The sequence below is a fragment of the Chaetodon auriga genome, chromosome 24 (assembly GCF_051107435.1).
Source record: "Chaetodon auriga isolate fChaAug3 chromosome 24, fChaAug3.hap1, whole genome shotgun sequence".
In the NCBI taxonomy this organism is placed as follows: Eukaryota; Metazoa; Chordata; class Actinopteri; order Chaetodontiformes; family Chaetodontidae; genus Chaetodon; species Chaetodon auriga.
This window is the reverse complement of record NC_135097.1, coordinates 18,705,463-18,731,909: the sequence shown is the minus strand read 5'-3', so window position 1 is coordinate 18,731,909 and position 26,447 is coordinate 18,705,463. Positions and strand designations below refer to the sequence as shown.

At 41.4% G+C, this 26,447-nt stretch overlaps 1 protein-coding gene across 1 annotated transcript in view; it reads left to right on the top strand.

The window, feature by feature from the left end:
- zanl (zonadhesin, like) overlaps positions 1 to 26,447 on the top strand; it is a 58,712-nt gene that overhangs the window by 22,978 nt on the left and 9,287 nt on the right. Inside the window, exons 25-50 of the mRNA XM_076725650.1 lie at positions 654 to 792; positions 2,018 to 2,134; positions 2,958 to 3,082; positions 3,619 to 3,764; positions 4,094 to 4,237; positions 4,744 to 4,851; positions 5,507 to 5,676; positions 7,334 to 7,536; positions 10,274 to 10,421; positions 10,743 to 10,984; positions 11,771 to 11,948; positions 12,207 to 12,315; positions 14,063 to 14,157; positions 15,877 to 16,053; positions 20,493 to 20,701; positions 21,249 to 21,393; positions 21,480 to 21,577; positions 21,725 to 21,871; positions 22,020 to 22,184; positions 22,389 to 22,516; positions 23,857 to 24,128; positions 24,213 to 24,421; positions 25,012 to 25,156; positions 25,350 to 25,591; positions 25,703 to 25,832; positions 25,931 to 26,159. Of these exons, the coding sequence (XP_076581765.1) occupies positions 654 to 792; positions 2,018 to 2,134; positions 2,958 to 3,082; positions 3,619 to 3,764; positions 4,094 to 4,237; positions 4,744 to 4,851; positions 5,507 to 5,676; positions 7,334 to 7,536; positions 10,274 to 10,421; positions 10,743 to 10,984; positions 11,771 to 11,948; positions 12,207 to 12,315; positions 14,063 to 14,157; positions 15,877 to 16,053; positions 20,493 to 20,701; positions 21,249 to 21,393; positions 21,480 to 21,577; positions 21,725 to 21,871; positions 22,020 to 22,184; positions 22,389 to 22,516; positions 23,857 to 24,128; positions 24,213 to 24,421; positions 25,012 to 25,156; positions 25,350 to 25,591; positions 25,703 to 25,832; positions 25,931 to 26,159 (4,220 nt within the window). The remainder of the gene's footprint in view (positions 1 to 653; positions 793 to 2,017; positions 2,135 to 2,957; positions 3,083 to 3,618; positions 3,765 to 4,093; positions 4,238 to 4,743; positions 4,852 to 5,506; positions 5,677 to 7,333; positions 7,537 to 10,273; positions 10,422 to 10,742; positions 10,985 to 11,770; positions 11,949 to 12,206; positions 12,316 to 14,062; positions 14,158 to 15,876; positions 16,054 to 20,492; positions 20,702 to 21,248; positions 21,394 to 21,479; positions 21,578 to 21,724; positions 21,872 to 22,019; positions 22,185 to 22,388; positions 22,517 to 23,856; positions 24,129 to 24,212; positions 24,422 to 25,011; positions 25,157 to 25,349; positions 25,592 to 25,702; positions 25,833 to 25,930; positions 26,160 to 26,447) is intronic.

The following is a 26,447-nucleotide window of genomic DNA, read 5'->3' as shown; positions in this document are numbered from 1 at the left end:
CAGCATGTTTTTCTGTGTAAATTGTAAATTTGGGAGACTGCGAAATCAAACTCACAAAACCAAGAACTGTGCACAGCATGCTACTTGATTACTCGAAATGCTAGTTGAATTGTCAGTGGTCTTGAACTCGTTTTGCTTCAGTGACCCTTGTTCTTCACTCGCATCAATATAATTTCATAACCCTGATTCCAATAAAGATGTGGAGCTATGTAAAATGTAAATACAAACAGAATGCAATGCTTTGCAAACAAACTGTGCTTAGCATCAGTGGTTTTACAAAGTGTTCCAGAGCACATCTAATTTTTACCATTGTAAAAGATATCTTTTAAAATTGTGTTGCACAAAGTGGTGAACGACTGAGCCTTTCAAAGATGCCCACATACTCAGTCATGACACTATCACCTGTTACAAATAAACCTGTTTGCCTTTGCAATGTTCCAAACATGTTTTTTTTTTCTCTTTAACATTTCACAACTTTTCCCAGTCTCCTGGTGCCCCTGACCAAACTTGAAATATGTTACTTAATGATAAACAATGTTTTACACACTGTCCCAGCTTTTTGGAATCAGAGTTGTATTTATCATACAAGACAATTTTTGACTTAACCTTCTTCCTGCTTACACATTTCAAATGTGTCTGTGTGTGTTTGTCAGCCTGGAGAGGAATTTTATGTAGATGATTGTAAGCTGAAGTGCAGGTGTGATGTTCCCTTTGTTACTTGTGAGGCCTCTGAGTGCCCCCCAAGGGAAGAGTGTAAACTCCAGGATGGAGAGCTGGGGTGCTATCCCATAGGTAAGTTTACATCCACCGCACCACTAACCAAGATGTAACTGAAATGGTTTTGAAATATACTGATCTTCCAAGGGCATCATAGCAGAATGACATTCCAATGCTATATCTTAGCTGTATCGACCAGATCCAAAATTATTTTCATTCATAAATTTAAAATGAACCATAAACAAATTGCAGCATATAGTGATCACTAATAATAAGTAGCAATTTACCCTAGAGACTCCAAATAACCTTTCCCCTTTGATTACATGGACAATTCCATTTCACCTTTCAAGCTATCAAAATCCCAACAAGGGAGCAGTGGGAATGTGGTTTCTCACAGACAGCACTGATGCTATTGCTCTTTTTTTTGTGCACTAAAAACAGAAATAATAATAATAATAATAATAATAATAATAATAATAATAATAATGAGAAGAAGAAGAAGAAGAAGAAGAAATTACATTGTTAAAAATGAAACATCTCTGTCTACACAAATGGGGTGAACCACACGATACACTGTTGCTGGACATTCGGTCATTTATGATGTTACAGTTGCCAGTAATTTAAATTCTGGTCTCACAGTAGTCCTCTTTAAAGCTGAATGGTAGCCAGTTTACTTTTTTATCATTTAAAACAACATCTTCCTAATTAGAATTATTCCATGTTAACAAAGTAGCCAGTCATCTTCTTCTTTGCTCAAATGATGTGGTAGTGAGATTTTGTGTTATTCCTTGGTAAATACCAAGGTATTTTAAAATGTGGACATATATGAGAAATCAGATTGAGCAATGATAGCTAGTGAGAACTGAGAACAACCCAGAAGCTGCTTCCCTTTCAGTAACAGTTCAGTATCTTTGAATAGGCATGGTCTGCTTTACAAAGTCTACTCATTTCACTTAATTTTAATCTTCCTGACAGTTTTTTCTTACAGAATTGGATTTGATGTGTGTTTTCACTAATCATAATCATGGAACTGAGATTAAGGAAGTGCCTAAATATCAGTCAGTTTGAAATATATGAGAACATCAGACAGATGTGTCTGTCATGAGGTGCTAGTGAAAATCAAAAGCAGACGAGAACTGACCTGTTTTTAAGTCATTGTTGTATTGATAGTTTAAGGTCTAGGACAGCAGTCACTCTGCTGCTTGTAGCCGATGTTAGCAAAAAACATTAGGTTGCTAGCTTCTCTATGTTGTAGTCTGTTGTTCTGGGATTGTTCAGGATGTTTGTATCTCTGTGTCAGGCTCTCAAGACTGTGTGGTGTCTGGAGATCCTCACTACAACACATTTGACAAGAAGTTCTACAGCTTCATGGGCACATGTACCTACATACTGGCCAGAACCTGCAAGAACAACACAGGTAGAAACAGGCTTATACATGCCTTTTTTTATTGCACCCGAACAGATTTTCAACCATATTGAATTTCTGTAAAACACTGTTTTCACTGTTCCTTGAAAGTCAACTTAACCAACTTTGAAAAAGGATATTTTTGACGTCACCTCACCTTCAACCTGCCACAACTCTTGTGCAATAGCAACCCCTTTAAATGACACATACACATATCTACTTCAAGTTATCTTATGAATGAATACCTGATGTCCTTTTACCAGGAGGTGGCACAACAACTACATGATAAATTAAAACGACCATAGTGGTCATCAGTCTAATTTATGCAATTTTTGCACAGGTCGTCTTGCATAAAGTCCTTTTTCCAAACAAAACATAATTTTCTTGTAGGCACATCTGGTTTTTGGACATTTTGTGAAAAATTCACTCAGTTTTCATTCATATAATGTTTAAGAGGCCTATACTGCAAACAGCAGACACTGACCTGTTTTTTTATGTGAATGTAAACGCAGTGGCTGTGACAGCAGTAGGTAGAAGAGAGACCTTATTATTGAGAAACTGCATGTGAATTTGGGTTTACTAACTATTACAACACATGACAGGTAGTCATCATATATTTTGTCATGGGATCTGTCCCTGAAATCTGCTTTAGTCCACACCTACTCAAGTACAACAACCTGGTAGAGCCATGTTTAACTTTTGCAGCTGATATCAATATTTAAGTAAAAAATAAAATCACATAACAAACCTGTATCAGCCAGTATGAATTTTGAAAAAAACACACAAAAAACATACAAAATCCTTGGTTATGTCTGGTATTATTCTCCCTGTGCAGGTCCTTGGTTTTCAGTGGAGGGAAAGAATGAGGAGAGAGGAGTGTCAGGAGTGTCCTACCTGAGAAAACTCTATGTCACTGTGAATGGAATCACTGTGACCTTGATGAAAGCCAGGAAAACACTGGTCAGTATGGACAACATACATAATTCTGTCTATAGATAACTTTTACAAACTGTCATATCGTAAAAGGAAAACTGGTCAAAACATATGCATTTACATGTGCCACACACGCACACACACTAGCTATATCACTCTGGCTATATGGATATTAATCTTTGGTTTAGTGGAATAACAACTCAAAGCCAGCCTCTTGTTCTATTCATGTTTTTTTTTTTTTTAATCTCATCCTTATTACTTGACTTTTATCTCTTTTTAATGTCTTTATCCCAGAAACCTGTCCTCACTCTTCTTCCTCATTTTTCCTTCACTCATCTGTCCACAGATTAAACAGGCTATCAGAGGGTCAATGTTCCATCATCTTATCCACCAGAGCTAGACAACCTGAGATCAAAACCCCTGTTTGCAGGGCTTTTATAGTTTTTGTAGATCAAATTTGAAAAGTTGACAGGAGATGATAAACATATTCCAAATATTAACTCTACAGGTAACTTCTGTTTAACATTGTCTTTATACTGCCTTTCTGTACTTCCCTCCGGCAGGTGAATGGACTGCGAGTGGCCCTCCCTCACTCCCCCTCTCCTCTCATCTCTCTCAGTGTTGCTGGTCAGTACATCACTTTGCAGACACCCTTTGGTCTTAAGGTGCGCTGGGATGGAAACCATTATGCCCAGATCTCAGTTCCCAGGTTGGTACAGAGAGAGATAACAGTCATAGTTTAATCTCTATGTATGTTGACACAAGTAAAGAGGCAGATTCGTGAAATCGGCTGGACATCTGTGTAGGCTGCAGGCCTTTAAAGGTCTTTCAGAACTGCTATCTTTAATAAATCCTTCAAACATTCGTAATACTTTTGTTATTTTCCATTGACGATGGCATGACTAATTTTAAGTCACATGAAGAGATTTCTGCATTTAGTCGCTTTGTCTCTAGAATTCCATGAATTGCCAAACAGTATTTTTTAAAAGTCTCCTTGAGACATTCCTCTTTATCTCTGTATTCTCTTTGTCTTTCCAGCTCCTACTTCAACCAGATGTGTGGTCTCTGTGGCAACTATGATGAGAGATCAGACAATGACTTCACCAAACCAGACGGTACTCTGGAAGAAAATGTCAATGACTTCGGGAACAGCTGGTGGACAGGGGAGGATGAGGATGACTTGTGCGTTTACACACATTAAGCTTTGTGCTGTAATCTAAGAATGTGCAGATTTACTTCAAACTTCCTTGGGAATTCAAGCATGTGACTAAGCTAAACGTGACTAGGCTCATGGATGGACATGGATTATCTGTACAAGCATTCAGTTACTAATAGTCTGGGAATGACAGGAAAAAAAAAATTATGCTTTTGTCTCAAGTCTGAATGCACAATGGGACATTTTTTTAGTTTTTATTTTGGTGGGAACGTTTATTATATTTAGGAGAGAAATTCTTAGTAATATGCAAAGAGTAATTTTGAGAAAATACACATCTGCAATTATTGTCTGTGTTCAAAATGTGCCATTGCTGTGCTCAGAAATGAGACACACATTTAATGGATGTCTTTAATTACATACTAACTCTTCCTGACATAATTCTGAGGATTAAAAAAAAATGGATTGTTGATTTAAGAAATGGAATGTGGGCCACATTCCATTTCCATTCCCTTGTTATGTTTGTATTGATCAGGTGTACCCCTGGCACTGAGCCTCAACCAGAGTGTGACCCCGACCTTGAGGCAGATGTGATGACAGAAGACAAATGTGGCAAAATCCAAAACCTTACTGGACCCTTCCGGTGATAAAACAGTCTTTTTTCCGAATTACTGAACTGCTCTAACTCTTAGACTACGAGGTGTACTGTTGTTTAGAAGGTGCTTAGCTAAAACCATCACCCCGCTGACTTGTTTAGAATCTAAACAACCATTTCAAAAAAATTTAAAAATGCTACTAAATAGCTAAAAATCAGTGGAGTGCCTCATTAACAGTTAAAACAATGTTTAAAAAAGCTGAAAAAAGTATTAAATGCTTTTATCTCCTGGTTTGGATTGATAAATATAACTGTGCATCATCTGCATAGCAATAAAAAACATGGAGTGTTTAGTGATAATGTTCCCTGAAGGAAGCATATATAGGGACAGAACCCTGCAGAACTCTGTGACTGGTGCACAGACGTGCACAGAGCAGTCATCATTAAAGTGTATGTGTACACTTGTCACTATCTCTCATATCGTCTTGTCTTGTATTTTACATGTAAATTTTTATATTTGTATGGTTTACAAGACACAAGTTGGGGACTATTAAGAAGATGGTGCAAGTTAACTCAGCAGAATACCATTAGTTTGCAGCCAGTGTTATTATTTTTATAATTATTTAGCTTCTTTCTGTCCTTCCTTCATGTGTTGGGCCATCTGCCTTCTTTTCTGCACACTGACTGTTTTTCATTCTTCCAGGGACTGCATCAGTGTGGTGAATCCCTTTCCATTCTTCCAGAGCTGTGTGTATGATATGTGTCAGGTCAGTGGCCAGCTGCAGGTACTGTGTGACCACCTCCAGGCCTATACTGATGCCTGCCAGAGCGCCGGAGCCAAAGTTCACTCGTGGAGGAATACAGACTTCTGCCGTACGTCTCCAACATTTTAAGACAACAAATTGTATTTGTACAATTGTTGTATATGTACAATCATTCATTGAAACACAACATTACGTACTGTGCTTGAGTTGCAGGGAGGTGGTTGGAGTTCCAGAGTACTCATGACACAGACTGGGCTTAGGCTCGAGCAAAAGGTTAAGCACCTGAGCAGAAAAAGACAGGAGTCAGGAAGGCAGGCAGTAGAGAAGGCAAACATAGTAAAAATACTTATGTGACCCCTGGAGTCTCATTTGTTACCACGAGCATGGACAGACAATTCAACGATTATTGTGGCAAAGTGGGGTGAGGTGAGGTGAGGTGAGGACTTGTACTCATCCTTTCTGTTAGCATACAGCAAGTCCGAGGTTCTCCTGTCTCTGGTGTGGCATTCAACATACTGGGTGAAGATGTAGAGAGAGGAAAACAGGGGTGCATTATTCGTTTCAAGAGATGAGGAGGTAGGACTAAGGGTGCAGTGTGATGACATGCAAGAACTCCCTTGGTTGAACAGCTAACATCTCTCTGTCACTCATGCAGCGTTTCTCCTTTACACTGATGAGCCCTGGGTTACACCATCTGTTGTTCACAAAAATCACTATGCCCACACCCTTCATCTTACTGCTCTCCGTTGCTCTCCTGTCTGCTCTCAGGAGTTAAAAGCTGTCCAAAATCCAGCCATCATTGACCATTATTATGTCAGCATATCAATTTTGATATTTGACATTTTAGTTTCTAAGATCATAGTAAAATAAATATCAGCATTTTGGCATTGTCATTATGAGCATGTTTAGCATGCTAACATTTACTTGAATGCTGGTAAGCATCAACCTTCAGCTGCAACTCATCATTTTCGCTACTGTCTAATCAGGTGATTATATTCTTTGTTAATCAATCATTTGGTCTATAAAATGTCAAATAGTAGAGAAATGTGCCCATCATAATTTGGCAAAGATTAATATAATTCACATTGCTTGTTTCATCAACACATAAAAACACCAAAATAACCAATATACTATCATGCAATTTTAAGAGAACCAGCAAATCTTCTCATTCGAGAGGATGACACTGTCAATATGTATATACATTTTTGCATTTTCAGTAAATGCATTAAAAAATAATCAGTTGTCAGAATGAACCAACAATTTCAGCACAAAGTCAAACAACTTTGGGCTTCAACCTTCCATATCACAATATGGATAAGTGTTAGAAAATAAGTGTTCTTTTCAATTAGCATTGCAGACTCTTATTCCTGTTTGATAACTGTCTGGATAAATAAAGGGCTGTGACCACGGTCAGCATACTCCCTGATATTGTTGATAGACTGTACTCAACATTTCCGTTGCCACATTTCCAGTGCAAAGCTCATTATCAATCCAAAGTGAATGAGCTACACACTTCCATTGAGTGCTGTGGCTGCTATAATAAGCAAACTCAATACTGAACTGCATATCAGTTCCTCCCTATGTAGTTTGCAGCTTAACTATTGCAACACCTCAGCAGAGACATATATGTTGGCTTTAAGTCAGTAGGTTACTGCACCCAGGCATTATTGGACCAGAACAAAAGGATCTCATTGTTTTCTTAATCCTACTGCCCCTGCTTAATCTGTTTATCCAACCCTCTCTTTGTCTGTCATCCCTCCATGCAGCCCTGGAATGTCCTCCCAACAGCTCCTACTCTCTGTGTATGACTTCATGTCCAGAGACGTGTCTGGGTGCGGTCAGCCTGCCTGGCTGTGAGGATATGTGTGTGGAGGGTTGTGAGTGTAACACAGGCTTCATCCTCAGTAACGACAGGTGCGTGGCACTGAAAGACTGTGGCTGTGTGGACATCAGTGGATCCTATCATCCTGTAAGTGGGAACAACTTCCAAGTGATTTTAATCACATTCTGTTTATCCTGAACAAAAAAACGTCATGCTCACTTTGCCATATGGTTTTAGTCATGACATGGAATGAAACCTGACTGGTTTTGAGTTTTGGAGATATTACATAACCTGACCTCAACAAGAATAGTATCAGAAGCAAAAAATAGTAACAGTGAGTGGTGTGATGGTTCATTTGGGTACATGGATATTCAATGATGTTGTCTAAGTGAAGGAGAGAACCGTCTACCATCCATTGTGCAGGTTACATGAAATGACATCATCTGAAGCTAATGCCTGCTTACCTTTGATCCAGCACCTTCATACTACATATCAGTGTTCTGTTATAATATCCAAGTGAGCATTTCAGACATTCACTGCTCAGAAACTTTTACAAAAGAGTATTGGAAAAACAAACTGACAAAAAGGGATACATTGCAGTGCCTGAGTAAAGAAGAAAGAATAATGCAGCTCATCTACCAAACTCCATTACAAAATATTGTGTTTAGTTAAGGAGCACTTACAAGTTTGTTCCTTTGTTGATTTACCAAACCTTGTGGGCTTAATGAAACTCAGGATTGGAGTTATTTTCCTTGACATGAAAATGTTATATCTCTCTCCACAGGTAATTTGGGCTTTTAGGGAGAGATGAGCTATTCATTCCCCTTTCACTGTAGGATAGCTGTAGGATTCATTTCCTATTAAATCACTTGTATATTGTGCATAGTCTTTTGTTAAGTTATGTGAAATGGTGTAATTCTTGAACCATTTTGTTTTTGAAAAATTACATTTTTGTAATATTATTTTCACATTTTTTGATAAATGTTCACCTTTGAACAAACACTGAAACCACATGTATTTATCACACGAGTGCTGATGTAATTTTGTAGAGTGAATCCGAGAAAGATACAGGCAAAATCTGTCATTTGCTCCAGAGTCACACTAAAGTCATTTCAGGGTGTGGTCAATTTTGATATTCACCGGAGATGTTCCTGTGACCAAACAGCACCAATTGTAAATTCTGTTTGTGTGCAGGGAGTTCTGCCTTGTAATATTATTCTATTGTTTTAGTTTACCACAATGTACGCACTTCTTAGATCATATTTGTGCCATTTTTTCTTTACCTACATACTTAACCAAAGATAGAACATGTGGGGGAGAAAGAGAGGTATTACAAAAGGTTCTTGGCAGGAACCAGTGAGGTTATATGCTGTGCACCTTAATCATTTGTTCACAGGTGTCCTGATGTAGCCACTTTTATAGACAACAAATACAATTTTGGGCAGAGATAATTATGACTCCTACAACCCTGATTCCTAAAATGGTGGGGCACTGTGTAAAATATAAATAAAACATGATGTGATAGTCCTTTTTGACATATACTCATTTGAAAACAGTACATAGACACTATATTTACTGTGTCTATTTATTTCATAGATTTTTGTAAATGTTATGATTCCTCTGAATTTGATGCCAGTAACACCTTTCAAACAAGTTCGGACAGGGGCAACAAAAGAGTGGGAAAACTGGAACAGGTGTTTTTTGAGCGTTCCAAAGCTTTCCAATATTTCACAGATAACGTGGTTAATTGGTAACAGGTAAAACCAGTATCCTTGAAGGGTCAGGCATTCACAAGCAAGGATGGGGCAAGGTTGATCACTTTTTTTTGTTATTACTATATGGACTTGGGAACACCTCTTAAAGTTGCAGTGGGTAAGATCAAGAAGAGAGCAGATTTAGCTGAAAATTTGAACCAACGCAAGTTCCATGTCACTCCCCCTCCCTCTCCGCTGCCCTCATGCCCTGCCTCCAAGCCCCTCCTCCCTGCGGCGTCTGCACAGCTGCCATGACAACCAGTAACATTAGCCTTAGCATCGGAAACAAGCCCAGCGGCTACATCACAGTAGCTAACATACCATACACGCTGTGGAGTGTTACTGTAACAATCACCATATTAGCTTTATGGTTATTTGTTGTCTTAACCGTATATGCTGTTGTTGGCAGCGGCGGTATAGGGAGTTTCTCCTTTGCGGGTGGCTGTTGCTACGCCATTGCTTTCACTAGCCCCCTGACGCCGCTCACAGAGCTGTTTGACTAAACGACAGCCTGCAGCATAAGTGGAGGGAGGGGGCGATTCACAGCGTTTGTGAGTAGTGATTGACAGATGTCAGACACTCCCTCAGATGCTCCTCTGGCTCTGATTGGTTGTTTTGTGTCAGATGCGGTGGATTCTTGCAAATCGCAGTAGGAGCAGTAGGTTGGACCAATGGAGCCATTTTTTTTTCACAGATTACATGTTTCATGTACTGCTGTCTGGGCATAGGGACAGTTTTAGCAAATATGACAAAAAAAAATTACTTTTATACAAGTTACCTACTGCAGCTTTAAAACAGCTTCCCAACTATTTGGAATTGGGATGGTATGATGTTTTCAATAATATACAAAATATAAGCAGATGGAGGCTTCAGTCCCAAAATGTCAGCTTTGGCCTTTGAAATGTCATATTGGTTAGTCCTTTGCACAAACTAGCATGTACAAAACATCAGCTAAGAGACTGAGAAAAGACTCAGTCATTGTATATATTGAATAAACAAATGGGCTGTGAATCTATCTAACCTGGACAATGCTGTTTTTCTGGAAGCCTGATACATTTAGACCTTGCACTGATTGTATTCTGTCTGCCTGCAGTTGCATATTTTGCATTTTGTGTGTCTGTGTTCGGCAGGTTGGTGATGACTGGTACTTGGAAGGTTGTGAGCAGAAGTGTATATGTCACAGTGGAGGTTTGATCCAGTGTCACAATAGCAGCTGTGACCCAACCACTGAGAGCTGCCAGCTACAAGATGGAGAATATGAATGTCACCTTCTGCCAGGTTAATCCAGCACTGGACATGGAAGACACTGTTTAGATGGAGACTGATGATCTGTACTGATTTACACTATATTAGAGTTAAATAATGCAATGGAAGTTCAATTTGGGAGAAAATGGGGGAAATATTACACATATCCATGCAGAGATATTGAAAATTCACAGTAAAAACAAGTACCTGCGAATGTTTTATGAGTGTTTTACAACAAATTCCATGTACTGCATGCAGAGGAGGACAAGAATGTGCAATCTGTGTGAAATATCATTATACCCTAACAGTCCACACTCAACAGAGTTCAGCTAAATTCCTATCTCTCTTGTTCAGGAATCTGTTCAGTATCTGGGGATCCCCATTATACCACCTTTGACAAACACACCCACCACTATATGGGAGCCTGTACCTACACCCTCGTCAAAACTTGCAACATCTCCTCTCGCTTGCCATACTTCACTGTGGATACCCAGAATGAACACAGAGGAAGTAATAAGAAGGTTTCCTATGTCAGGGCTGTGGTGATCAATGTGAATGGAGTCACTGTCATCCTTGGCAAGGGCCGCACAGTTCAGGTATGTTACTTGACAGAGACTGATTTTACTAAAACTTTGGTTTTGCATACTAGGTAGTACTCTATACTGTCCTATTCATTCATCTATGTACTATCAGGTCAGATTTGCCAGTAATATTTATTTCTGAAACAATTAATTGATAAATCAATTACTCAATTGTAAGAAAATTAAATCAGCAACATTTTTAAATCAATGAATGATTTCTCATCATTTTTGTGCAATTATGTCCAACAACTACTGGTTCTGGCTTTTTCAGTGTGAATATTTACTGCCATTCTTAGTCTTCTATGGTAGTAAATTGAATATCTTTGTGTTTTACAATGTTGGTCAGACAACGCAAGATATCTGAAGAAATTTTCTTGGAGCCTGGGAAAGTGTGATGATTATAGTTTTTAAACTGTGGTTTTCGGTGCTTGACCGGGGGAAGAAGAATTAATGATCTTTTTCTCAGCAGACCATTTTAACTTTTTCTCAGATCTTTTTCTCAGCAGACCATTTTAAATTGGTAGATGCCGGTTTGACCAATAATATTATTTATTGCTGCACATTGTAATGATTCCTGAAGCTGAATGATCATTAATGTTGTTAGTTCAACCTGTCCTTTTCCTCCTGTGACAAGTCAAAATATTTTCTGCACTGTCTATGATTTTGATACATTTGGAAACAAAAAGTATAATGCTGGTTAACATTAAGCAGTGCTGTAAATGAATGCCTCTGCATATAGACACTGTCTGTCCTCTTTTCTTGGCACTCTCCACCATCAGAATAAATATGTCTGTTATTCAGGTCAATGGAACCGTGGTTCTCCCACCTGTCACCTCCATTAGTGGAATTAAGATCTACTTGAGTGGCAAGTTTGTTGTCCTGGAGACATCCTTTGGCCTGAGGGTGCGTTTCAATGGTAACCACCATGCTGACGTCACTGTGCCACCCTCCTACAGTGGCCTACTCTGTGGCATGTGTGGTAAGAACCAGTATGATTTTTTCAGTTATCAACCATTCCAGGTTCTTAATACTACAATCTGTAAACATCATACCTCTGAAACTGAAATTGTGATGCATAATTCAGACATTTATTTGTCTCAGTGTACAGTAGTTCTCCAACTCAAAACTGCTAGTCCAACCAAAATGTTCTTACAAAGGCAATCCTGAGTGTCTTTTCCATCATGTTGACTGATCACCCTGTGGTGAGTTCTATTTGACCCGTTTACTGACCCGGCAGGAAATTTCAATGGAAATCCCAATGATGACAACTTGAAACCGGACAATACACCAGCTGCTAACACCAATGAACTGGGAGACAGCTGGCATGTTCAGGACCCACGCCCTGAGTGAGTCATATCACAGCACATAAATACTGAACTGCACTCTCTTATGTCAGTCAAACAAAGACACTTCACTTACTGGTAAACAGTAAGGGCAAAAAGAACCTACAGAGACCCAACAATGCCCTCATAAGCAAGCACTTGGCGACAGTGGCAAGGAAAAACTTCCTTTTAACAGGCAGTACCAGGCTCTGGGTGGGCGGCCATCTGCCTCGAACAGTGGGGCTAGAGAGAGAGAGAGTGAAAGACAGTTACTGCAATTGCAGTAAAAGTGACCATGGGTGTAATAATAATGGAAATCTGACTAATAGTAGCAGCAGTTTTAGTGGATGGCAGACAGGGCCAAGCCGGGAGACGCAGCTCTAATCCACAATCCAGATGCAGCGACTATCCACGGTAACCTGTGAGACGACAAAGCACAAAGACTCCAGGGAAGAAGCTATGTTAGTAACATTCCTTGGCAGGACATAACCATCTTAATTAGGGTCTTAGAGTCTGTCAGTCAGCAAGTAGCACTTTTTATGGAATTTATTGTCACTTCCATTTAGTCACATGTGAGGTTGATGCACGTTGCAGGAGTTAAAAAGACACCATAATCACAGTTGGGGTTATTATATAATTATTTCACATTCAGAATATCAATAAATAAAATGCAAATAATGAAGAAATATATATACACACAGTATCTGCCACACAGTATAAATACAATTGTTATTCAAGTTGTTTTGAATGTTATCCATGTGCAGACAAATAACAGGCTACAGAAAGAAACACTGCTGTGTGCCTTTACTAGTATTCACACAGTGCACACTTGTAAATGGTAAATGGTATTGGTATTTATATCACGCTTTTCTAGTTTGGCAACCACTTAAAGTGCTTTTACAACACAAGCCAGCATTCACACTCATACAATGGTGGCAAGGCCACCTACTCATTACGAGCATTAACACACACACACACACACACACACACACCAATGCAATTTGGGGTTCAATATCTTGCTGCGGGATGCTTCAACATGTAGGCCACTGAGGCTTCAGGCATCGAACCACTGACTTTCTGATAAGTGGACGACCACTCTACCTCCTTAGCCAACGCTGCCCCAAAACAAATTAATCAGAAGTCTCTACAGTTGTTAAAGCCAACTAACAGCTGATCCAGCTGTGATCAGCTGCAACCATAATCAGACATGGCTTCATGTGATGCGAAAAGAATGTTTTCTTCTCTCCTTTCATGGAAGATTTTCTTGTGTCTCCCCATGCATCCTTGGTGTGAGGGATTGAAAAGCAAGGAAAAGATGCAAGAGAGGGCAACGTGGATGATTTAAGAGATGTTGGATGCACCCATACTCGCCACTCAGCTGCTCTCACTTAATTTTCTAAAGCAGAAATACCATATTCTTTATTCATTAATGATTTCTACTTGTCTTAATGTTGCAGTTGTTGGACCACTGTTTAGCTATTGCCAAAATAAAACAATTAAAAAAAAATAGTTTTTCTGTAACAGAATAGAAACTCGGAGGAGCAGGCTTTTAGTGGAAATTACTACAACAGGTACTGACTTTCATTGACAACATTTTAACAGTGAACAAGACCCTTCTAAGAAACTTAGAATATATACATTAGTTTTCACAGTAATTCACCAACATGTTTTGACATATGATGATGATGTTGATGAAGTGTTCAGAGGGCAGAGGGCACTACAAAAATCATCACTTTATTTCATTCTAATGGATGGTCCAATGTTTCTCCAGCTGCATCAATGGTGGAGGACAGGAAGACTGCAATGATGAGGTGAAAGAGGAGGCCAAGAAACCAACCAGCTGTGGCAGGATCACTAATCCCAATGGTATGATACACACACACACACACTTGTCCCAGTTTGTCATGGGTCAAACAATAAAATAAATGCTGACAGCACCCACCCCCATCTTTATTTGATGTTCTGCATGTTAGGTTTAGCGTTTTTGAATAGGACCCAAAGAAACAAAGCGGGGAACTAAGGGAGCTGATTAAACAAGAACAGTTTATTTACAACAACAAAGAATACCAATGCAACAGTATGAATGAATGAACTACAAATGAAAAACACAAAAACAGCCTTTACACAAAAAATAAACTACAATTGGGTAGGAAAAATGCAAAACCAGGCTAGGAACTAAGCTACTAAGGAACTAGGCTAGGAGTTAACACACAGGGTAATAGGAACCAGGGTAGGTGCAAACACTCTTGAGACAAAAGGATGGAAAGTCTAGCATACAGCTGAGAACAATCTGGCAACAAAACATCGCCGGCATAAGTGGAGAGAGGTAGATAAGTTTCAGATGTGTCGTCTGCCCCACGAAACAGCCTGGCCACACCTCCACTGCCACACTGGAGGGGAAAGTTCAAATACAACACATTAGTCTCAGCCATCACACAGAAAAACATAACACAGAAACAAAGTAACAAACTGCACTACTTTAGACTTTAGACTGCTTCTTTATTGAGTCCAGTTTGGGAAATTATTTTGTTGCAGTCCCAATTAAACATACAGACAAACACAGAATGTATACAACAGTTGTCTGAAATAGTAACAAAAAAGTTACAAAAATATAAACAGGAATAACAGCAGTTTGTTAAAAATAAAAATATAACTAAGCACAACTAAATATATAGTTATATAATATGTATTATAAGGTATAATACATATTATATAATATTATAATAATACAATACAAATACAATATAATGTTTAGAGCCAAAAATTTGTGCAGTTTCAGATGATAAATAAATGTAAACAGTAGACCGTATGTGCAATATTGCAGTAGTGCAGATAATATGTAAAATATTGGGGTTTGTGAGGTTGGTGGATTAACCGTTTAAGCTGCTAGTGCACAATGTGATGGCTCATGGCAGGAATGATTTCCTGAAGCGGTCCTTGTGACACACTTCATCTGCTCATGTAACTGGCAAACTATACATTATATCAGCTTTCATGGAATGGATTATTTGGTGAATACAGTATAACATATGTAAGGGATAATGCCTGTGGACAACAACATCAACGAGGGTTCGTTCTTTACCAAAGGATACCAGGGATACCACGAGGATACCAAATGTTCATTGGCATCCAAGTTGATTAAATATTTATGGTGTTGATATTTGGCACTGATAATCTGACCTTGTCACTCTTGACAAGGAAGCACCAGGCTCAGTACAGCAGAGAGTGGGGAGTGATACAAAGTAATAATACTACTATACTAAGTAGTCTGTTATGTGTATGATGGGCTAGATGTAGGGCTCAGGAAATGGTAGACAAAATAATTATCATAACACATCATTAACTATAAAAACTGCAGTAACCTTTTTTTTTAAGTCTGATCTTAACCTTTATGGTTTAAATTGCTGTCATGTATTTATCATTGTTTACCTAGGACCACAAAAAGACTTAGCTTGACCTTTGATACTAGATTTAAGCCAGCCGAATAGAGTAGCTCAATACAATTGTGAAAGTAGTCATCAAGTAAAATGACTTTGTCTAGCATTTGCCTCGACTACATCTCTGCATCTTTGATCTTGACCTCAGATATCTTTAAGCCTTGCCACTCTGTCGTACTCCCCGAGCCATACTTTGGAAACTGTGTGTACGACATGTGTGCCACTGGAGGTGACATCGTGGCTCTTTGCCAGGCCATAGAGAGCTATGCGGACATGTGTGCTGCTGCAGGAGTTCCCATCGCATGGAGAAACAATAGTTTCTGTCGTAAGTGTGTGTGTGTGTGTGTGTGTGAGAGAGAGAGAGAACGTGTGTAGAAAACAAAGAGAATCTTTAGCAATGTATAAATGTGACTTCTACTAAATTTATTATTGCAACCATAATGACGGTATTTGATTGTTTTCCTGACAAACCAGAACTATCATTAAGGGTCTGAGGATGGAGGGTGTCATGTGAAGTACATATGTGACTGAGCCCTGGTGTATGTTGATCTGGAAGTTACTGTTAATTACACCTAGGATAAGGTGTGGTGGAATTCTTTACATTTTAAAATCAGATAATGTAACTTTTGAATGAAATAACAAAATGTCCTTGTTAGTATAAATACAAGCTAAATGAAATATAGGAGCAAGCAAATCCAAGTACAATGCAGAGAGAGGAGGAGAGCTTGAAACTTGAAAAGTAGGCAAAGATCACAATTACAATTCGTCATTTGACAGATGTCAAACCCAGGACCTTTGTATCCTCAGGTCACATGACTTACACTGAGACACTGAGGACATGCCTCATCATGTGCCCTCTCACATGTAACATATGTATTGTTTGTGTTTGCGAGATATTGGCAGTTTTGAATTATGAATGAAACCTGAAGGTTTTAGGTGACAGTTAAAAACAGAGAAAGAGAAAGTGAAAGGGCTCTTATCAACATTATCACGTCCACACATTCACATTTACTTTTTTTTTACTTGTTTAAATTTTGTTCAGGCAACAAAACTACTTGTTAGGTTTAAGAAAAGATTATGGTTTGAAACCCAAACCATGTTTACACAATAAAAGAATATGTATGTGACATAAGTAAATGATGTAAGTTGAAATAAGTCACTGTTGACTTTCGGAGAGAAAAAGTCAGTCAGGAAAACTGTGAAAACATCCTTTTCCATTGAGAAAGGCCTTCACAGTGCTGTTCTTTGCTCTTCTTTCAATGAACAGATTGTCTCCTGATATAGCTGGTGCTATAACAGCATCTACAGAAAACCTCTTTAAGAGCCACCATTGTTGTTTTCAAACAGTCACACGGCCAGTTCAAAACTGTGGCCAGTTCACACTTGACTCTTTACATTGGCCACATTTAAGAATAGATAAACTCCTGTGAGTAACACATCCTATTTGAGCATTAAGGCTTACTGTGTGCCCAGTCATCTCAAACCGTCTTCATTCACAATTCAAAACTGCCTTTATCTCACAAACAGAAGCTAACTGTACACACAAAGTGCTCCAACCAGGGACTCCATCGTTCTGCTGGGGGACTTCAATGCTCACATGGGTAGAGACAGGGATACCTGGAGGGGTGTGATTGGGAGGAACGGCCTCCCAGATCTGAACCCGAGCGGTGTTCTGTTGTTGGATTTCTGTGCTAGTCACAGTCTGTCAATAACGAACACCATGTTCAAGCATAAGGATGCCCATCAGTGCACGTGGCACCAGGACACCCTAGGCCGGAGGTCAATGATCGACTTTGTATATCATATCATCTGACCTTCGGCATTATGTCTTGGACACTCAGGTGAAGAGAGGGGCTGAGCTGTCAACTGATCACCATCTGGTGGTGAGTTGGATCCGCTGGCAGGGGAGGAAGTGGGACAGACTTGGCAGACCCAAACGCATTGTGAGGGTCTGTTGGGAACATCTGGTGGAACCCACTGTCAGGGAGGTCTTCAACTCCCACCTCCGGGAGAGCTTCGACCAGATTCCGAGGGAGGTTGGAGACATCGAGTCCGAATAGACCGTGTTCTCCACTTCCATTGTTGATGCAGCCGTCCGTAGCTGTGGTCGGAAAGTCGCCGGTGCCTGTCGTGGCAGCAATCCCCAAACCCGGTGGTGGACACCGGAAGTAAGGGATGCCGTCAAGCGGAAGAAGGAATCCTATTGGGCTTGGTTGGCTAATGGGATTCCTGAGGCAGCTGACGGGTACTGGCAGGCTAAGCATGCGGCAGCTCGGGCGGTTGTAGAAGCAAAAACTCGGGTTTGGGAGGAGTTCGGGGAGGCCATGGAGGAGGACTACTGGTTGGCCTCGAAGAAATTCTGGCAAACTGTTCGGCGCCTCAGGAGGGGGAAGCAGCTCTCTATCAACACTGTTTACAGTGGAGGTGGGGAGCTGTTGACCTCCACTGGGGATATTGTTGGGGGGTGGAAGGAATACTTCGAGGATCTCCTCAATCCCACTATCATGTCTTCTGCAGAGGAAGCAGAGACTGAGGACTTGGAGGTCGATTCATCCATCACCCGGGCTGAAGTCACTGAGGTAGTTTGCAAGCTCCTCGGTGGCAAAGCTCCGGGGGTGGACGAGATCTGCCCTGAGTACCTCAAGTCACTGGATGTTGCAGGGCTGTCCTGGTTGACACACCTCTGCAACATCGCGTGGCAGTCGGGGACGGTGCCTCTGGACTGGCAGACTGGGGTGGTGGTCCCTCTGTTTAAAAAGGGGGACCAGAGGGTGTGTTCCAACTATCACTCCTCAGCCTCCCAGGGAAAGTCTATTCCAGGGTACTGGAGAGGAGAATCCGGCCGATAGTCGAACCTCGGATTCAGGAGGAACAATGTGGTTTTCTTCCTGGCAGTGGAACACTGGACCAGCTCTATACCCTCCACAGGGTGCTTGAGGGTTCATGGGAGTTTGCCCAACCAGTCCACATTTGTTTTGTGGACTCTGGAGAAGGCATTCGACTGTGTCCCTCGCGTCATTCTGTGGGAGGTGCTCCGGGAGTATGGGATTGGAGGCCCTCTGCTGAGGGCTGTACAGTCCCTGTACAACCGGAGCAGGAGCTTGGTCCGCATTGCCCGCAGTAAGTCGGACCTGTTCCCGGTGCATGTTGGACTCTGCCAGGGCTGCCCTTTGTCACCGGTTCTGTTCATTATTTTTATGAACAGAATTTCTAGGCGCAACCAGGGGCCGGAGGGGGTTCGGTTCGGGAGCCGGCAGATTTCGTCTCTGCTTTTTGCAGATGATCAAGCCAAGACCTTCAGCATGCACTGGGGCGGTTCGCAGCCGAGTGTGCAGCAGCTGGGATGAGAGTCAGCACCTCCAAGTCTGAGGCCATGGTTCTCGACTGGATAAAGGTGGTTTGTTCCCTCCGGGTTGGAGGAGAGATCCTGCCTCAAGTGGAGGAGTTTAAGTATCTTGGGATCTTGTTCATGAGTGAGGCAAGAATGGAGCGTGAGATTGACAGGCGGATCGGTGCGGCGGCAGCAGTAATGCGGTCGCTGTATCCGTCCATCGTGGTGAAGAAGGAGCTGAGCCGAAAGGCGAAGTTCTCGATTTACCGGTCAAACTACATTCCTACCCTCGCCTATGGTCATGAACTTTGGGTCATGACCGAAAGAACGAGGTCCCGGATACAAGTGGCTGAAATGAGTTTCCTCCGCAGGGTGGCAGGGCGCTCCCTTAGAGATAGGGTGAGGAGCTCTGTCACCCGGGAGGAGCTCAGAGTAGAATCGCTGCTCCTCCACATCGAGAGGAGCCAGCTGAGGTGGCTCGGGCATCTCTACCGGATGCCCCCTGGACGCCTCCCAAGGGAGGTGTTCCAGGCATGCCCCACTGGGAGGAGGCCCCGAGGAAGACCCAGGACATGCTGGAGTGACTATGTCACTCGGCTGGCCTGGGAACGCCTCGGGGTCCCCCCGGATGAGCTGGAGGAAGTGTCCAGGGAGAGGGTTTGGGCGTCCCTGTTCAGACTGCTGCCCCCGCGACCCGACCCTGGATAAAGTGGGTGACAATGGATGGATGGATGGATGTGTAGCTATGATATCAGAGTCACCATCACAAATTTGGTGTCATTTGGGAAGGCATATTCTCAGAGTCACACAGTCCTTTGTCTGAGGATACAGAAGTCCTGGGTTCAAGTCCCAGGGTGAACAAGTCCTTGCTTACTCTTCAAGGGTATCAAGCTCTCTTCTTCTCTAAAACCATGCATTGTGCTTGGACTCTCTCAATTGATTGCTATATTGTTTCTTCCTGTATTTGCCACTTATTTTCACAGTAGCCACTATTCAACAAAAGTTACATAGGTTTGATTTAAGAAAATAAGCTTTCTCCTTAATCTAAGGAAAAACAGGTCCAGCTAAGGATTATGCTTTATGAAAGGAGAGGGTGTCTTCCTTGTTCACCAAGATCAATTAATAGGCAGCTATGCATTTCAGACCCTTCCAAATGAACTGCTAAATTTAAGTATGGCATATGCTACATATGGATATCTTGCAGTTTATACTTTTTGGACACACTGACACAAGATTTATCAGATTTATCGGTAATGAAACCTTTGCCGCCATTTAGAGTTATCAGTGTGAGAAAACTACACATTACAGCTTTACATTTGAAAAAAAGAGAGAAAGAAATTGTTTATGTTAAGAGATTGATGAATGCTGTAATGCTATTTGTTTTACAAAACATCTTACAAACGTACCTTTTCCAAAAATCCCCCTCTCCCTAGCTCTTAAGTGCCCCTCAGGCAGTCATTACGACCCGTGCAGCCCTGCTTGCCCCCAGCCCAGCTGTCAGTACCCTGCGGACATCGTAGTACACTGCAGCCAGCCCTGTGTGGAGGGATGCATCTGTGACTCTGGCCTCATACTCAGTGGAGACAATTGTGTCCCGCTCAGTGAATGTGGATGTACTGATGGAAATGAAAAGTACAGGCCGGTAAGTGTACTCAGATCAAACGCTTGATTAAACCCCTAACCCTAACCACCAAAGGGAAGGATTTTAATTTTCCTTTGACTTTATTGTGAGAAACTATGTCTAAATGCGGCACGGTGGTGCAGCAGGTAGTGTGCGTGCCTCACAGCAAGAAGGTCGCTAGTTCGATCCCGGATCGTGCACGGGTCATGCAGGGTCTTTCTGCCTTTCTGTGTGAAGTTTGCATGTTCTTCCCATGCATGCGTGGGTTCTCTCCGGGCACTCCGGCTTCCTCCCACAGACCAAAAACATGCTCATTAGGTTAAATGGTGACTCTAAAAATTGTCCTTAGGTGTGAGTGTGAGCGTGAATGGTTGTCTGTCTCAATATGTTGCCCTGCAATCGACGGTTCAGGGTGTACCCCGCCTCTTGCCCGTTGACAGCTGGGATAGGCTCCCACAACCCCGAAAGGGATAGTCGGTATAGAAGATGAATGAACTATGTCTAAACAATACATTGGACTTCTTCATATTCACTATTTGTGGGTCTCCATGTGTATATGTGTGTGTAGGTGGGAGACACTTGGTTCACTGAGAGGGACTGCTCAGAGCGCTGCAAGTGTAACAGCAACCACAACATCACCTGTGAGCCCTGGCAGTGCAGCCCTGTCCAAGAGTGTAAAGTTGTAGAAGGAGTACTGGACTGCCACTCTACAGGTGAATGTAACAACAGATTTGTTTCGTTCATAGATTCTTTTTACGCCGTCCATCATAAATCATAAAATAACCCTTTCCTTCATCAGGTAAAGGAGTGTGTCAGGTGGCTGGAGATCCTCACTACTACACCTTTGATGGTTTGATGCACACATTCATGGGTACCTGCACTTACACCCTGGTGGAGGTATGGGATAAATTTGAACTGCATGACACATTTCATTGCAGCCACTGGCTGCGTTGCCGTGTGTCTGTTGTAAATTATTCTTAAACTATAGGAAATATAAAAAAAATTAAACCACGTTGTTTCAAATTACTTTTCTGAATTCTTTAGGTGTGTAACACTACAAAAGTAACTCAGTTCAAGATAGTGGCTAAAAACGAGGAGCGTGGTCATCCAGGGGCCTCCTATCTTCACTCTGTCAAAATCTACCTGCCTCATGACACTGTGGTGGAGCTGCAAAAGAGCCGCAGAGTTATAGTAAGGAACATTTTTCACTTCCTGTGAATGGATAAATCCAGTCAGTTCTCAGTGATTGAGTCATAACTGCAGAAAATAGTTATGGGTTACAGGATAGTGAAAAGGCTCAATGACTGACTGATTCTTTGTTTTCTCGGTCTTGTCTTAGCTGAATGGAAGGCGGGTGCGAACGCCAGTTTCCATTGCATTGGCCGGAGCCAAGGTGATAACCAGTGGATCATACAGCCTGCTAGACACAAACTTTGGCCTGCAGGTGAAATTTGATGGAGTCCATCACCTGGAGATCACTGTTCCCGGAGAATATTTCAACAAGGTATGCTCGAAATCAGTCTTATTGTCCCTCAAATTTATTAGTGTCATGTCAAAGACAAAAGGTTGCATCATTAGTATCATTATACGAGTAGTTAGATTTTTTTTTTTCCCTTTTTTACTGGATCATGAATGCTACAAGATGGAACTTTGTTGAGATTCCTTGTGTATGAAATACTGTAATAACCCTTTTTACCTCCCTTTCCAGTTATGTGGCATGTGCGGGAACTACAACCACAACTCTTCTGATGACAACCTGATGCCCAACAAGGAACCAGCCAAGGATGCGATTGAACTGGGCAACAGCTGGAAATCAGATGGAGACAATGATGACGGGTCAGTGGGTTACAGTCATTACACATGGTTCACTATGTATAGTGGCTTGACAAAAGAAAAAAACCTAAAATGTCTGCTATACCGGTACTTGCTGGATTGATGCATCGACTTTGTGTAACATGTCCCTTAAATCCACAAGCATCCGAAAGCCACACTCAAGTGTGTTTAATTATACACGGTGGAACAGTGGTAACACTGTCGCCTCACAGCTAGAAGGTCCCAGGTTGGATTCCCGCCTGGGGCGCTGTGGTCTGCCACGGAGGAAGGACTTACCAGGATGGGTTAAATGCAGAAAAAGAATTTCACTGAAGCATGGCGTGTGCAGTTCCCCCTCTGTAACTATGCATGTTGTGCTGTGATCAAATGCGCCATTGGTATACTATACCTGACAGTTAGAAAACTGTGTGCTTCTCCTTGTTACATCACACCTGCTCTCTGATTACAGTTTCACCTGTTTGTCCCTTTGCTCATCCTCTACATACCAGCTTCTGTACCAAAAAGCAAACAAGGGAACATGTAATGATCACAAAATAAAAATGGCCCCAACACTATGATTATCTAGAAACTGTGAGGGCTATCAGCTGTGTTAAGTTTCTCTGATAATCTCTTCCACATTCTATAAGGATTTCAGAAAGAACAATTTATATTTCCTAATTAGTATATCTTTCAATAAAGTCTATTTATATACTTTTAGAAGGCCTCTGGTTTGATGCGAGTAAACTGGCAACTGGCTAACTCAGTTGACTCAGTTGAGTGAAGATATTATGAGTATTCAGCTGATCTATAACCTAACAGTCAATTTCTTCCCTTGCGCATGGAGTCCACTTTCCTCATAATATTGTTGGTTTGCTGTATATGCATTGTTAGTGCACAAAAGCTCCTTATTTTTAATTAACTTCATCTTCTTGATTGGTAACACCATCCTTAGCAATGACACAGCTGTGTGCCAACAGTCGATTTTAATAGGGCCACTCTTGAGCTAGATTTATAACAATGTAAAGTGCTACTAGCAAAAAATAGTATCACAACATGTTGACGATTTAGTGGGATCTAGTGCAGTCATTCTTTTGGGATGACAAATGTTCTTCAAAACTATCAAAGTAATCATTATGTTTTCAAGTCTAAAGATGTTACACTGTATTTGCAATAAATCAAACAAAACAACCATATTTTTGCTATGATCTGCTTTGCTTTGACCTGTGATTACAGGGAGATACAGTGTCTTACAAATTGTCACATGAAAATCATGAGTTCATATGTCATCAAAGTCATTTAGAAATGGAGCAGCATCTGTAACAGAAATGGCACTGCAAATGTAACAATTCATCCATCCCCTCCAGCTGTCAGTTGGACACCCGTCCAGACATCCACCCCAACTGCACCACCAACGAGGAAAAGTTGTATGAGGCTCAGTGTGCGGAGGTCATCCTCTCTGACCCCTTTAAGCCATGCCACTCTGTGGTGCCACCTGAGCCTTTCCTGGGTAACTGCATTTATGATATGTGTGAGTATGATGGCATGCTGGAGACGCTCTGTGACAACGTGGCAGCATATGCTCAAGCCTGTCAGAGCGCCGAAGTCACCGTCAGCTGGAGGAACAGCACTTTGTGTCGTAAGTTATAGTAACACTGTACACTGATTGACAGTTGAAATAAAGAATCCAGTATTAATATTCTTACACTTAATTCCTTTCAAGCCCTGCCATGCCCTCCTAACAGCAGCTACTCAAACTGCACACCCCCATGCCCCCCCACCTGCTCTGACCTCTTCCCCATATTCTGCCACCTCCCTCCAACAACTTGCGTGGAGGGCTGCCAGTGTGACGCTGGCCACGTCCTCAGTGACAACAAGTGTGTTCCCTTGGACAAATGTGGCTGTCTGGACTCAGATGGAAAGTACCATGATGTGAGTGAAGCAGAGTCCATACTGCTGCTGGCTGATGAGTCTAAACAAGATGAAGTATCACAGCACATCCTTAATACTGAAATCAGAACTGCATGCATTAAATCTGAGAATTCACAAAATAATTACAGACATAACAAAGTCAAACATTTGTTTGTATAGGATAATAGTAATATGTCTATCACTGTATATTCTCTACATAAAGGCTTTTATGTGAATATGAAAATAATGAAATCTGTGGTAATTATAAGGAAAAAAGAATTAGTGATTATAAATGCCATACACTCATAGTATGCTTGCACTTATACTGAGTTAGAATTACCACTTCCAGTGTTATTTAAGTATAGTGCCAAGCTGCAAAGGCGCTATGTCTTAGTACCAACATATGGTACTGAAGCTCCTCACTATCAGATGTAAGCCACAGACAACTCCACAAATGTTCCACAAACATGACTTTGTATTCAAAGTCATTCAATTTAAAGTCTAACTGAAAGTGACACTGAAAATTGCTTGTAAATCCAAATATGTTTGGTGTGTGTGTGTGTGTGTGTGTGTGTGTGTGTGTGTGTATCTGTGTCTGTGTCTGTGTATAGATGGGAGACTCGTGGCTGACAGATAAATGTGCTGATTTATGCACCTGTGCAAGTGCTGGCAAAATCACATGCGATGACCACAGCTGTGATTCCAAGTCATTGTGTGTCCCAGACAAATATGGAGATCTCTACTGCAAACCCACCAGTGAGTTCACCATACTGACCAGCTTCATTTGTAAAATCATATGTCGTAACTGCTAGGCAGTGTACAGTGTAGAGAAAAATGGAAAAAAATATCAAATCCAAGACTTCATAGAAAAAGCACCTGGTTCAGAGTACATGTTTCCATTATTTTGGTCATAAACCATAGTGACCTGTTTTTTTATCATCCTATCTAGGGTTTGCCAAGTGCAGCATCTCTGGGGATCCTCACTACCGAACATTTGATGGTTTCACCCATCACTTTCAGGGTCCCTACACCTATGTCCTGACCACCAGCCTGCCGAACTCCAGTGTGTCCCTGACGGTGAAGGGGAAGAACATCAGACGTGGGGGGAACAGGAGGGTGTCATTCCTGGATCAGATGTACATTAATGTTTACGGTTTCAACATTCTCTTCCTGCAAAAGAAGACTGTCCTGGTCAGTAATTTATCCGATGAAAGCACAATTATTCTATTTTATTTTGTTGCTTTTTTATGGTTTGCAAGTGAGTAGTAAAAGGCACACTGCAATCATATTGTATCCCTCTAGGTGAACGGGGAGCGTGTTGCACCTCCTCTTGGTCTGGCTGATGGTTTGACCATCACGATGAACTCCAGACAGGTCCAACTTTCCACTGACTTTGGACTTACTGTACGTTTTGATGGCAACAGTCGCGGAGGTAAAACAAGGAACCTCTGCCCTCATTAACTGAGCCCTTCTTTGTCTTCTTTCTGAATCCATTCATTTCCCTCTTCTGTCTTGCCATTGGTGCGTCAGAGATTATACTGCCCAGCAACTATGAGAATTCTGTCAGAGGGCTATGTGGAAATTATGATGGCATCACCAGCAATGAGTACATGAAGCCAGATGGGACAGTGGTCAGAGACCTGAACATGTTTGGAGAAAGCTGGAGGGTCATTGACTCTGAGGTACTCATTGACTCTGAAGTACTAAAGGCTGATGGACTAAAGATCTTCCACCTTCCCCATACAGCCCACACCTACAGGTACGACCACAACCAGGGCTACTGCTTTAACTGTTAAGTACAGTTTTTATAGATATTGATATTTATTGAAAGCTGGGGCTGATTAGAAACATTTGGTATCCCTAGTGTGGAGATTCATTTTTGACATTGGAAAACGCATGTGAGTTGTAACATTCTAAACTCAAGGTTTTACTTAATACCTTAATAGTAGGGGACAGTCTTCCCTGAGGTCCTAATAAAAATTCCAGTGCCCCAGTTCAGTGATAGGGAAGCTGTGTTGCAGGAGATCCCATCCTTCAGATGAGACAT